General features: G+C 39.7%; 1 protein-coding gene across 1 annotated transcript in view; it reads right to left on the bottom strand.

Moving 5' to 3' along the window:
- Positions 1-6,282: 6,282 nt before the first annotated feature.
- Positions 6,283-14,989, bottom strand: part of arhgdig (Rho GDP dissociation inhibitor (GDI) gamma) — a 47,512-nt gene continuing 38,805 nt past the window's right edge. The window contains exons 4-6 of the mRNA XM_048552380.2: positions 9,200-9,276; positions 8,141-8,204; positions 6,283-7,347 (exon numbers count right to left, since the gene is read on the bottom strand). Of these exons, the coding sequence (XP_048408337.1) occupies positions 7,148-7,347; positions 8,141-8,204; positions 9,200-9,276 (341 nt within the window). The 3' untranslated portion in view covers positions 6,283-7,147. The remainder of the gene's footprint in view (positions 7,348-8,140; positions 8,205-9,199; positions 9,277-14,989) is intronic.

The raw sequence follows: 14,989 nt of genomic DNA, 5'->3' as shown, positions 1-14,989 counted from the left end.
GTCTTCTCTGCAAATCCTGCTGAATTAAATCAAGCAGAAAAGAGAGACAGTGTTGTGTATATTTTTGGTTGGAAATTTAGCAAAATGGTCAAATACAGGAAAGCACTGAGGTCCAGTTCTCCGCACAACTGAGGTTAAAGCTGAAAAAAAGTTAACCAGATCAACCAAATAAGATAACTCTCTCTCTCCTTTTTATTCCCTGTGCAAAGCTGACCACTTTGCAATTTACTCAGTTTGGCAGCTATCATAACCAGTGTTAAACTCTCCCTGGAATTAGTGCTAGAGATTCATCTGCTTGTGGTGGTCTTTTGCACTGAAACATGGTTAAACTTTGAAAGTTAAACCATGGTTAAACCAGAAAGACTTTCTATATACAAAGTCTTCCATTACTTGCCACTTCAAATGAGTCTGATAGAATATTCCAAACTTCCTAGATTGTAAAAGGAGAAAGTTTGAAGAAACAATTTTAACACAAAACCTGTAAACCTACAAATACAAATATTTTTGTAATTGCCATTTGAAGCCATGTTAGTGGTGGTTTAAACTCCTGCAGGGGTCCAAGGTGCTATTTAGCTGTTGATTCATATGAATCTTATTCTCTTGATATTTAATGATGTTTGAATTAAAAGTCGATTTTCATTCTTGTTCTCTAAATTTTTCATTTTTGGGAAACTTTCACTCCCCTCTCTTGCACCCCACCAAACCAATTTTCAGCAAGAGCTTAAACTGGAAACTGAACAACATCCTCAGCTCCTTCAACCTCTATCATCTGAAAGGATAAGGGCCACAGATATATGGTAACACCACCACCTGCAAATACCCTCTAGGTTACTCACATTCCTGACTTGGAAACGTATCATCATCCCATCACTGCCATCGGGTCAAATTCCTGGAGCTCCCTCCCTAATATGTGTAAGGTATGAGAATCTATGAGCGGGTATGAAGAACACAGCGAACAAGAGGAGGAGAAGTAATGGAGGAATGAGAGTTTGCAAGTCTGACAGTCACCAAAGCACCAATTCACAAAAGTCTGCCTCCCTGGAACGAAAGTAAGGTTAACAAGTGCTTTTGAAGTGGCTTTACCTAGTCTGGAAGTTTCCCGACTGCAACTTCCCACATCTATGTGAAAATCAGGCCCTATGCTGCTACTTATAATGCTAGGGGTCCTTTATGCTATTCTATATGGCTTTATCAATTCTCCTGCTGTCTATGAGATTTGTGCATGCCCAGCTCTAGGTCTGTCTGCTGCTACACACCATCCCTCAAAGAATAGCTGTTAGGTTTTGTGGCCTCTCCTCATTCTTCCTCCCAAAATATACCATTCATAGTTTTCTGCATTAAATTTCATCTCTCCATGTGTTTGCCCTTTTTACTGGTCTCCCTCTGCTGACTGAGATTTGTTTTCCCAGTTTTGCTGACCACATTCGGTAGCCATTTACAGTTTATGCCTCTACTATGAGAGAATCAAATTCAAATCTGCAAAATAGAGACCTTAGCACTTATGCTCAGCATGTTCATATTTTTGCCGTGCTTCCAGCTCATTCTGTGATAGAACAGCAGCTGATATACTATCCACACGTTTCAGAATCAGTAAATACATAACATTTCAGTTTCATTCCCCACTGCATGTGATGATAAACTTGCACTGGAGCTCACATACATTGTCTGAATTATCCGAACTCAGAACATAGCACAAATTTACCAGTGATCAGTACATCCAGGGATAGAATCCTACAGAAGCCTGATTGATGTGAGCTACGGCAGGAAATGTGGCAGGACTGAGTGAGACAACAAGTGAAGCCTATTCTGATGTTGGGGACACATTGCTGCACCTTTTAACTAAGATCTAGGGCATCAAAACTCTTGCTAGGCAGCTGCAAGTTACAAATTGAGACGGACTATTTCTCATTGACAGCCTTATTAACTGCACATTTCACATTATTAATGTGCAGTTTTCTATCATACCATCTGCCATGAACAAATTACAGGCTGGGAAATCTTGGCATGAAAGGCGGGAGCAGGTACCTGCCAACTAAAGCTCACCGCTTGATCATCCAAAGAACCTCCATATCGGACACATAGAACCAACATTTCTAGCCACACTACATGGAACTGACCACATGCTGTGAACAACAACACAGTGAGCGACATTGGCATCTGCAATGGGAACAGCCCTTGAAGTCACTTTATGGTACCTTGACACTTCCAGGATGCTCCTGCACATCAATACTGCACCTTCCCCATTGGCTACCATTGTAATGTAGCGGCAAGGACACTGTGCGCTCAGGGACGGGATCAGGCTGCATCTCCAGGCTCTTTGCTCACTGTCATAGGGCTCATTCTGAGCCTACCTGAATGGCTTTTTTTTCTTTATTCATTCACAGGATGAGGGCATTGCTGGCCAGGTAGCATTTATTGCCCATCCCTAGTTGCCCAGAGGGCAGTTAAGACTCAAACACATCGCTGTGGGTCTGGAGTCAGGCCAGGTAAGGATGGCAGCTTCCTTCCCTGAAGGACGTTAGTGAACCAGACGGGTTTTTCCAACAATTGGCAATGGATTCACGGTCATCGTTAGATTCTTAATTCCAGATATTTAGTGAATTCAAATTCCACCATCTGCCATGGCAGGATTCGAACCTGGGCCCCCAGAGCATTATCTGGGATCTCTGGATTAACAGTTCAGCAATAATATGACTCGGTCATTACCTCTCCAATGTCCTTGCAGCATCCTTTCCTTGCCTCTCAGCTGGAGAAACCAGACCCACACTGTAGCTCTAGTGCTGGGCTGTTTAGCCCAGTCAAAAAGCCAGGAAGTCATGGTCATGACCAAGCCTCAGACAAGCCTTCACACAGAAGGTTCCAGTACAATATGTCAAGAGCAGCTTTTGGTACCAGTACAGGGGCTTGTACATGGTTAGTAAGCTGCTCAGGGCAATTTGAGTCAGGATGCTGTCTATATAAGGAGTGAGGAGCTGAATATTGGGCAGCCCATAATCCAACTTGAGTCTTTCTGCTCTGTTGTGGCACATTTTTCTCCTGGGATGAGACAGAGGCAGGTGTAGGTAGAGGAGATGCCCCAAACAAGTGAATGGGTGTGGCAGAGAGCATGCAAGGTCAGTGGTGTCAGGGGTTGTGGTGAGTGACAGTGAGTGAGGCAAGATGTTATGGGTAATAATGAGAGTGGTAACAGGAGTTAAAGTGAGTGCGAGGTATTGCAAAGAAGATGGTGGCACTTGCATTAGTAGATTGGGGAAGGTCATTAACATTCTTCCTGCATTTCTGTGCATTCCTCCATACAGCTTTGCCTGCACTGACCCAGGTGGCAACATCAGACTAGGCTCACATGGCTTAGCTTTGTGAGCTCTTCCGCTGGTTCTGGGGTTACAGGACATCCTGACTCTGCACCACCAGAACCTTCAGGTCCCTGCTCATAAAACAGGGTGCCAATCCTTCCTTGTCTGCCATGTCCAGGGCAAACATCAGGATCTCTACAGGACAGCTTCAGACTGACAGTACTTGTTCAAGTGTGAAACAGGCTTTTAAAGATGTCATAAGGGCTGATAGTCTGTTAAGGAATATCTCGGGACTGGCAAGTTGTCCACGGGACAGCGTAGGTCATTAATGAGGCCTGTCTGGTAGGATGTAGTGGGAAAACAGTTGATGCCATGAAAGACTGGAGTGGGGGGGGGCTTCAGAAGCCATGAGTTGAATTGCATTTATGCACTCTCCACTTTGCTGCACCTGTCAACAAGAGGCTCACACTACATGATCATAGGGAAACCTGACACTTACAGGGCAGTCTTTGAGAGCCACAGGACACATGTGTGAGTCCTGTTAAAGTCCTGTCCCACCAGTGAATTACAATTAATAATTGCCTTTGAGTTTATCTTTTGTGAGCCTAATTGACATTCCACTATCAGTAGGCAGGGTTCCCATATCAAGCCTTCCCAATCTGCAAGCTGATTAGGGCCAGATTTCCTGACTCCAGGAACCAGTAGGAGAGTATTCCCGTCCTAATTTGAGCACCCCCAATCATCATGTCCATTCTCATCATGTCCATTCTGGCAGGCACTACTATATTCAGCCCAAGGTTTCAACCTGTAAGCATTTATTAGATAAAACGGTCAGATGAAGCCAATGGAAACAAATGAAACAGTGAATAAAAGAGAAGGCCAGCTTACCTTCCAATGCAGTTTTCTGTCAGGTTCCAAAAGTGATAATTTACCATGAAATTTAAAATGTTACATTACGATTCATTGCAATAGGACAAAATAGACAATAATTGAATCACACCTGGTGAACACACTTTGCCAAGCTAAAAACTACAGAAGATTGCTTAAGATCAGCCTTTGCCAAAGATTTTTTTTAAGACACAAATGTGCCATTCATTGTGATCAAACAAAAAAGCAAAAGGATCAACTTTGAGTCCTGTTCATGCCCAAACTTTATTTGAAGCAGCATCCCTTTAGATACAGTTCACAGAAAAAATAATAAACCCACAAGAAGACAGAATGTATGTGAATGGGTAAAACAGGTTGATAACACAATGAAACCTTGACTGCAATTAACAAGGGTCCTTTTATTTTCAGGTTTAAATCTTGTAATATTTTCAGAACCTTGCTGTGATGTCACAAAGGGCTCTGAAATTAAAGAGGTCAATAGGGAGATGAATTTGTAAGTTACATACTTGATTTTCAGAGAGAGACACAACAGCAAAAGCTGGAATGTGAATTGCATTAGCTCCATTGTGTTATACTCCTCTGCACTTTAACATACTTTTTCATACTATTTAACATGCTGCCTTAACCACAATAATCACAAAAGAGCTACCTGAATGAATTGGACTTTGTGGAAGGCAAAATAAAGGTAAAAGATATCACAACAAGGCAATAACATTTCAGTTTCTCCAATTTTGTACCTTAAGCAAAAGTTATTTGAGCGCACAGAGAAAAAAAACACATTTTGATAGAAAAAAATTGAAAGTTTCTAGATATGAAGAATGTCTGACATTAGCAAATAAGTCTGTATTCAGAACTAGGGATATTACGTGATAAAATACAGCTTTGACGTGAAAACCTCGAAAAAAATTAAAAGACAGTAAGAAGCATTTACATAATAACAAAGTGTGCGGCTGGATGACCACAGCAGGCCAAGCAGCATCTTAGGAGCATAAGAGCTGGTGTTTCGGGCCTAGATCCTTCATCAGAAAAGGGGGATGGGGAGAGGGAACTAGAATAAATAGGGAGAGAGGGGGAGGCGGACTGAACATGGATAGAGGAGAAGATAGGTGGAGAGGAGGGTATGGGTTGGGAGGTAGGGAGGGGATAGGTCAGTCCAGGGAGGACAGACAGGTCAAGAGGGTGGGATGAGGGTAGTAGGTAGGAAATGGAGGTGCGGCTTGAGGTGGGAGGAGGGGATAGGTGAGAGGAAGAACAGGTTAGGGAGGCGGGGATGAGCTGGGCTGGTTTTGGGATGCAGTGAGGGGTGGGGAAGATTTTGAAGCTGGTGAAATCCACATTGATACCATTGTGCTGCAGGGTTCCCAAGCGGAATATGAGTTGCTGTTCCTGCAACCTTCGGGTGGCATCATTGTGGCACTACAGGAGGCCCATGATGGACATGTCATCTAAGGAATGGGAGGGGGAATGGAAATGGTTTGCGACTGGGAGGTGCAGTTGTTTACTGCGGACCGAGCATAGGTGTTCTGCAAAGCGGTCCCCAAGCCTCCGCTTGGTTTCCCCAATGTAGAGGGAGCCACACTGTGTACAGTGGATGCAGTATACCACTTTGGTGGATGTGCAGGTGAACATCTGCTAGATGTAGAAAGTCACCTTGGGGCCTGGGATTGGGGTGAAAGAGGTGGTGTGGGGGCAGGTGTAGCACTTCCTGCGGTTGCAGGGGAAGGTGTCGGGTGTGGTGGGGTTGGAGGGGAGCGTGGAGTGGATAAGGGAGTTGCGAAGAGAGTGGTCTCTCCGGAAGGCAGGCAAGGGTGGAGATGGAAAAATATCTTTGGTGGTGGGGTTGTGGGCCTCCTGCAGTGCCATAATGATGCCACCCATAGGTTGCAGGAACAGCAACTCATATTCCGCTTGGGAACCCTGCAGCCCAAAGGTATCAATGTGGATTTCACCTACCTCCCCACCCATACTCTCCTCTCCACCTATTTTCTCCTCTATCCATCTTCAGTCCGTCTCTCCCTCTCTCCCTATTTATTTCAGAATCCTCTCCCCATCCCCCTTTTCTGATGAAGGGTCTAGGCCCGAAACGTCAGCTTTTGTGCTCCTGAGATGCTGCTTGGCCTACTGTGTTCATCCAGCCTCACATTTTGTTATCTTGGATTCTCCAGCATCTGCAGTTCCCATTATCTCAGAAGCATTTACATGGTGCCTTTCACAACCTCGGGGCATCCCAATGTGCTTCACAGACACTGAAGTACTTTTAAAGTGTAATCATTGTAGTTAATAGTAAAGGTGTTAGTTGTATAGTTGCAAAGTGACTATTCAATTTGATTGTTTAATTTGTTTGTATTGTAAGTTGATCAGATATTTGTTTTTGCCATTTAATGTTTAAAATATTACTTTTTAACTACTTTTCAGATGGTTTTTCATCATGGAAATAAAATTCAACCCATTGTGGAAAAGAAAATAAGAGAATTCAGAGCAGTTATCTGCAGTTCTGATGAATTGTCACATTTTGAAATGCCTTTCTTTTTTAGATGCCAGTTAACTTGCTACGCACTTCCAGCATTTTTGTTTTTATTTCAAGTTTACATCTGCTAATATTTTATGATGAAGCAGAATGTATTATTCATAATTTCACTATTGGCGTTTTGAATGATATTACATAGCATATTTTTAGCCGCTCAGAACAAGTTAATCTTTCTCATATCCATGTTTGCACATAACCAATTTTGAATAGTCATTGTTTTGATATAAATCTTCTTTTCACCATTATAAACACCAGAACACACATAACTACCTAAAGCACTTGTACTAAAAACAACAGGTTTTGCAGACAAATAGTTACTTTTGCACATATAATGATGTACACAATTAGGAACAGTAATTAAAAAGCCTTAAAGTAACTTTGGTACCAAAGGACAGTAATCCTGCTGACTACTGGTTACTCATTTCAAAGTGAGCAGGTCTTAGTCCTTCCAATCTTTCTTTATATTGAGCTTCCACTCCCAGTGCAGGTGGTCACTTTTGTCATCATCTGTGATATGGGACTTCATGGTGTACATGCCCCTCACCATTATTCCTTTGGGTGCTTCTTCAATTGGACTTACAAACTCGTACTCATCTGCTCTAGGGCCATAGCTGCCAACCATATAGGTGTCCTTACTCGCTGTTTGGAATAAAGAATGAGAACAATTAAAAGATGTAGAAAGTAAAACATGCAACCACTTAACTAAATCAAACAATCCCTTAGTGACAATCCCGTCAGAACATGCTGCTGTAACTTACCTGACTGAAAGCATTTGTGACTAACGATGGTACAGGAAAGTTATAATGAGTTACATGGCTGCCTTCAGGGCTTTTTTTTAGTGAATATAATTTTCAAGTAATTGGATGTGAATTACTTCCACATCACTTGCAGAAACTAGAATTATAATGTATGCAAATAAAAATCACTGTATGGAAACATAAGGTTTTCCTGTTCCAAGCGAGTTATTGCCTATGAAAAATATTATCAATAAGCGAAGAATGAGCACTTGCTCTTAATATTAATCATGGTTAACAAGAACCACCAATTTGTTACAGGAAGTATCTATCCTGAGATCATTCATTGAAGGGTTTGAGTTTGTGATGGGAAAGCTATGTTGCATTCCCATTAATCCTGTGAAAAGCATCCTAATTACTTCATGTGAAACAAAAATTAGGCATGATGCTGCAATAAACCTATCAACAGTGAAAAACTCTTTATTTCTTCTCTGGGTGGCAGAAATACGAGGTAAAATTTGAACCTGTAATAGCCCAAATCTCAACACAGAAGCAGTTCCAAGTACAGTACATGAACATATGGCATAGGCAAACTGGTCTATCTCCCCCTTACCTTGGAAGAAAGATATGTATGACTTCATAAGTTTTAGACTAACAATTTAAGATATTATAAAATCACACCATATCATGCAACTCACCCTGCAAACGGCCCTTGCATGTAAAATGGACATACTTTAAGCCTGAAACAATTTCTCTGTTAACCTAAAAGATAAATCAATAATTCATTTGAATCTTAAGTTTCAATATTATCAGTACATTAAAACTGATTACAATTTACAACAATGTCTTAAGCTCTATACAGTTATACAGTTATGTTCGTAATATGGCAGTGGTTCAATACCCTTGTGCAAGCAAAGTCCAAGATGGATACAAAACAGGAGCCACCTATTCACAAAGGATTTAAAAACCATTGCTGTAAAATGTTTGGTATGCCGGAACGCGGTCCTTAAGCAAAGCATATCTGGGATTGTAGCCTTTGTCAAAGAATTAGTAATGTTGCTTTCATGAAATCTAACATAGAAATCACTGTATAAAGAGAACTTCTCAAGAAGACTAACAACTTTTACATTATACACCATATGGACAAACATGCATTAGTACAAACATAAAATAACATAGTGAATAATGGATGAAAGAATGAGTTGACTAGCTATATGAATTTGTTAAATGTATCAAATGCAAAAATATATTTTTCATAGAAATGTACTTCCAAGGTTTTATAGAATATATGTAGTGTTGAGATAATGCTCTTAACCAAAACATTCAAGCTCTGAAGTAATGTCAGAACCATTGACATGAAATCTGTTTTCACAAATAGCACAGTAAATGCAACAATGAATCAGTCCATTTTATTCCATGTAGAAAGCCAATTTCAAAGCCATTAATCTTTTGCTGGAGTGATCAGTAAGCATCAAGCACAAATAGTGCACAAATAGGTTGATAGTCAGCACCAGGTGACACGAAATTGAATGAAATAATAAAGGCCACACATAAAATAAAGATCAAATACTCTAAGGATTAAAATACCAGGTAACAATATTAATGCAGTAAAGTAACCAATGTTTGAATGACTAATACAGAGCCATCATTAGACTGCTGTGCTGTAATTGTAATTCTATGAGAGGAACGCTTTAAATACACTGTAAACCAGTGTAAAAATAGCACAATGCACAGGATGTCATTAAAACATCTCTTACTTTAAAGTTAATTTTCAATCTGTATTCTGCACCTTCCTTTAAGACAAAGATCTTCTTCTTTAGAGCTGCCAGGTCACCTGCAAAACAAATTGTATGACAGACCAGCTCATAATTTATTCCTTTTAATGGGGGAAAATAGTCAATATTAAACAGGCAATGCAAATTATAAGAAAATGATAATAGACATGGAAAGTGGTCATATAATTGGTTCTTTTTGTTTCTCACCATCCGCTGATAAGGCATTTAGCTTCCATTTGTCCAGACTGATGTGACTGAAATCAACAGTTTATGCACAGGCTGAGTACAAGATGGACAGAAATATGTGCTACCCTCCAAGTCCCTGCCAAATTAATTTCAACTCAGATAAGGGTGAGATGTTAGACACTGGTAAGAAAACAAGGAGGTCTCTTAATAATCTAATTAGTTAGAAAATACAAACCTGAAAGAGATGGAAGAGAAAAGGATTGTGGAGAAAAAAATGCAAACAAATTATGTATTTAGTGATAATGGGAGCTGCAGATGCTGGAGAGTCCAAGATAATAAAATATGAAGCTGGATGAACACAGCAGGCCCAGCAGCATCTCAGGAGCACAAAAGCTGACGTTTTGGGCCTAGACCCTTCATCTGATGAAGGGTCTAGGCCCGAAACATCAGCTTTTGTGCTCCTGAGATGCTGCTGGGCCTGCTGTGTTCATCCAGCTTCACATTTTATGTATTTAGTGATGCAGGCTAATAAGATTGTAAAAGAAACAAAGTACCTGGGCTTTATAGTGGAATAGAATTGAAAATTTATGCTTAATATTTGGTCAGTTTGGGCACTGTACACAATTCTGACCATTGTACAAGAGAAAGGGTATAAGAGGTACTGAAGAGGGTAGAAAAAAAATAAAAGAATGCTACCAGAAATGTAATGTTATATGTTTCAGGAAAGAATGTACAGGCTACACCTTCATTCTCTTGAAAAGCCAAGTCTGTTGGATAACCTAGTGAAGGTCTTTAAAATTATCAAATAATTTGCCACAGTCCATTAAGGTGGCTGAGTCGGTATGTTTGGATCATGGTTAAAATGCAAGAAACTTTAAAAAGGAACTTAATACAGTTCAAACTTTAATTTATACTTTTAACGGTGATGAGATGTGAGGTGAATAACCAATCTGTTCATGGGAATTGAGTTGATTATTTAAATATTATAATGACGATATCTTAACAGTTATGCTATTTTTAACTGTGTCCAATCAGATTTCTTGAAACCTTGGGAAATTTGGTAGTTTAAATGAGGTTAGAAAGGCTGCATGTGCCAGACATCGTTATGGCTCAACTTGTGTGTCAGAAGGAGCAGGAATTTTCCATCAGGTGTAACAAGCTACTCAGGAAACACCCCCATGATCTGTCTGCCAGCTCAGTCACCCCTGGACTCCAAATAATGCTGCCTGCCCAACAATGGTGCAATCGGTCACTAATCCATGTACTATGATTAGGACATCCACCCAGGATCTCTCTCTGTCTCTATCAACATTTTTTTGTACCCCTCAACCCTGTGAAACAAGATTCTTTTGCCAAAAAATTTCCAGCTGGACTTTAGTTATGCAGTTTGACATAGTCCCTATAATTGGAGGTAAAATGCAGACATGTAAGGCATCATAACTACTCTGAATTCTATCCACAACAAGCTTATATATCATAACAAATTATGGAAACAAGCAGAACACAAGTCACAAGACTTACTGAGAAGATGCAAGATAATCACGCCTTTGTAAAATGGCAAAAGCATCTGTGCTAACTTTGCTCAGAGACTGTTACTGTAAATTGTCTATTTAATTCCAGGCTAGAATAGAGTCAAAAGTCTAAAGGATAGCTAGTTAACATTTCTACCTGGATGCAGGGTCTATGTCATTCGCTCTGTAGTAAAATTGAACTTCGATAATGGAATATTTCATAGCAAGCCACTGTAAAATTGAGTTATATAGTTTCCAAAGCTATCACTGCACCACACGAACCCAAATGACTCTGAAGTAATCTATAAGAGAGACAGAAGGAAATAAAGGCAGTGGATCTGATTTTGTTATTCATCAGTTAGAACCTTGGGTGGGATTTCTAGTGTAACCCTCACAGTAAAAGCCAGTTCTAGGATTAGAAATTACTGGACAGGGAAAGGAAAATGGAAACTGATCATTGGAAGTGGAGAATAGTTATGGATCAGTTTAGGGAACAACAGAGTGTCCACTTAATGGACAGCATTTTTAAATTTATTCATCTCTACAAGGATTCAGACAAGTCAACTGCTGCTTAGCATTCAGGAGACTCATTCTTCCTGGTTTCCCTGGACTCACAACATTAAAATGTATGCAATGGGAACAAAAGTAAGACATTCAACTCTTCAGTGTTGTTTCACCATTCAATTAGATCACAGTTGATGAATTTTTTAGTATTTATTGAAATCTTCAATCTCTGGTTTGTACGTGCTCAGCGACTAAGCCTCCATAGCCTTCTGTGGCGGACAATTCCAAACATTCACCACACTCTGAGCTACCATCATCTCACTCCTAAATGTCTGCCCCATATACTAAGACCATGTCTCCTAGTTCTAGAGCCCTCCCCCAAACTCAGAGAAATATCCTTCTTGCCTCTACTCTATCAAGCCCTGTAAAGCAAATTGTATCTCAATGAGATTACAGCTCATTGTTCTAAACCCTGGAAAACACAGGCCCAGTGTCTTTAGTGTCTCCTAATTAGACAATTCTGCTATTGCAGAAATTGATCTCATTGCACTCTTATATGGCAAATATACTGTATCCTTCCTTAGGTAAGGAAATCAAATCTGCATACAATACCCCAGGTGCCACTAAGGCTCTGTGCAATTGTGACAAAACATCTTTACTGCCTGCATGCAAATCATCCCGTGCAAAATGTTAATGTACCTGTGTCTTCCAAACTGCTTAATGTACCTGGATATTTGGTTTCACTGACTCATGAACGAGAACATCCAGGTCTACTTTGACATTAACTCTTCCCAATCTCTGACCATTTGAGAAATGTTCTGCAATTCTGTTTTTCCCATTTTTCCACATTATATTCCATCACTTGCCCATTCTTGCCCATTCACTTAGGCTGTCGAACTCCCATGATGTCACTTTGCATTACCTTATCAATTCATTTTTGCACTTAATTTTGTATCATCAGCTAACCAGAAATATTGTATTTGATCTACACATCTAAATCATTGATACAGATTATGAACAGCACAGCCCCATGCAGAGTACATCTCCCAAAGTAAAGGCAGAATTTCCATTTTGTAGAAGAGTAAAACAAAAAGCCAATGATGTAAGAATCAGCAAGAAGTCAAAGAGAATTCAGAAGGAACTCTTTAATTGAGAGAGCGCTGGGATGTGGAACTCACTCCACAACTAAGATGAATAGTGCAGATGCATTGCAAAAACAGAAATTGCTGGAAAAACTCAACAGCTTTGGCAGCATCTGACAGAATAAAACAAAGTTAATATTTCCAGCCCAGTAAGCCTTCTTCAGAACTGAAGACACAGATGTACTTATTGCAAGGGTGGATATGCATTTGAGAGAGAAACAAATTAAGGGTTATACTGGTATAATCAGAGGAGGAAGAAAAAGAGGAGGCTCAAATGAATTTTTGAGGTGCATAATTGCTCAATAGATCCACTGGGAGGACTTACATCAACATAATCAGAGACAGAAAACTGCATGGTCATTGACAATTCTGGGAAGCTTTACATTTTTAACATCCTGAAACTGATAATTAATAGTTACTTTAGTTCAATTAGAAGTACAGTAAACTATTCAGAGGGAGTAGTGCATAAATTTTTCAATTAATTGTTGCAATAAATGTGTTTTTCTTTTCACCACATCAGTAGTCATTTAAAGAACATGTTAAGGTCAGGGAGCTGTGGGGTTGTGGCACTGGTATAACACAAACTCAATCTAGAACAGTAGTTTATAAGAATGCTGCACTAACTTGCTCTCCATTTGTTGCCAACGTATTTCAAATGAAAATAAAGTGAAAACAAATGTGCGCTCCCAGCAGAAAAGGCTCACTGTTTGAGAACACAGGGCATAGCTAGTGCTGCAGTGATTCCCCAAACATGGCACCCTGTGAGAGTGCTCCTCCTCACTAAAACAGTGAATTACAAAATCATCCCAACTATTTCATGGGAAAAGAAGAAAATAAATGCAAAAGGCATAATTGAGTGAATATAAATCAGGATATGGCACTGAAATCAGGAACAACAATTTATAACAAGACAAATATTTATGTGAGAAAATTATAGGACTATATTTACTTTTGGGTACAAACCGTTGAATAACACTACCAGAAATGAAGTTCTCAAATTCTAAATTCTGGTTTTTACATTCTAAATAAATTATTAGTGGAAATTTCAGTGCATCCATTTTCCACAAACTAATTTGTTATTGCCTTTAAGAATACAACAAATGTTTGAAGAATGAATGATTTTCATAATAGTACCAAAATGTTTGAATATTATATATCCAAGCAAATATGCACTTTATTTCACTGACATTGATGCAATGAAAGACTTGCAGTAATCCAATGTAAATTTGTAGCTTGAAGAGAAAAAACAACTACTACAACGGAAGTGTCAGGAGGGATTCAAGTATTTTAAAACGTACACACAGGTATACAACTGAGCTCCACAACTTCTTAGTGTCAGGGGAATTTGTTGCACTTTAACTGGCCAGAAGTCACTTTGGTGAAAGATAAAGATGGGGAAAAGCTAGGAACTGTAGAGGTTAATAGAGAATTGAAGGTTTGGATACACTGATTATGAACAGGCACAGAAATCAAGCAGGGACCAATGGAATATATACACATATATAGAGCGCTTTAGGAGGCACGAGGAGAGCACTTAGCTAATTCAGTCCATACTAGCTCTCAATAGAAGAAAACAGTCAGTCCCATTTTCCTGCTGTGTCCTTGTAGCTGTGTAAGTTTATTTGCTTCAAGTCCCCATTCAATTTTCTGTTGAAATTATTGATTATCTTTATCTCCATCACTCTCATGGCAGCAAATTGCAATCATCAGTCCTCCCTGTGTAAAAAAGATTATCGTATTTTAACCTCTGTATTTCTTAACCTGAAGGTTTAAAACTATCCTTGCACCAACAGCTTATGGGAACAGCTTTGCTTTGTCTGTGTTGTCCAAAATTGTCATTATCCTGCACACTTCCATGAAATCTCCTTTCAATTTTATTTGCTCCAAGGACAACAAGCCCAATTTCTTCAAATGAACCTGAGAGTTAAAATCCTCATATCTTTGGAACTATTCCACTCCCTCTCAAAAATCCTCACATCATTCTGAAAGCGTGGTGACCAGAAGTGGATTCAATACTCCAGTTGTAGCCTAGCTAGAGCTTCTGGAAATACTCTGTTTATTTGTTTTAGGGTTTATTGGACTGGAATTGTGCAAACTCCAAAATGATAGATTCCAAACTTGATATTCTCCTCCTGTTCCTGATAGATCCCATTTTCACCAGCAGTGGGAGATATGATACTACTGTATGGGAAATTCAAAGCTCACAGGGCCATACGATCTCAACGCAAAGTTCAAACAGACCACGTTTTTGCAGGAGCATTGACCATATCCCAGAATGTGGGCAATACAAATCTTTACAGAAGTTGTAAATTTTCATGAATACAGTCCATACAGTCATTGAGATTTACAGCATGAAAACAGACCCTTCAACCCAACTCGTCCATGCGGACTGGATATCCCAAGTTAATCTACTCCCACTTCCAAATTTT

The sequence above is a fragment of the Stegostoma tigrinum genome, chromosome 23 (genome assembly GCF_030684315.1).
Source record: "Stegostoma tigrinum isolate sSteTig4 chromosome 23, sSteTig4.hap1, whole genome shotgun sequence".
NCBI lineage: Eukaryota > Metazoa > Chordata > Chondrichthyes > Orectolobiformes > Stegostomatidae > Stegostoma > Stegostoma tigrinum.
The sequence above is the reverse complement of the archived record's forward strand: the minus strand, read 5'-3'. Positions and strand labels throughout refer to the sequence as shown.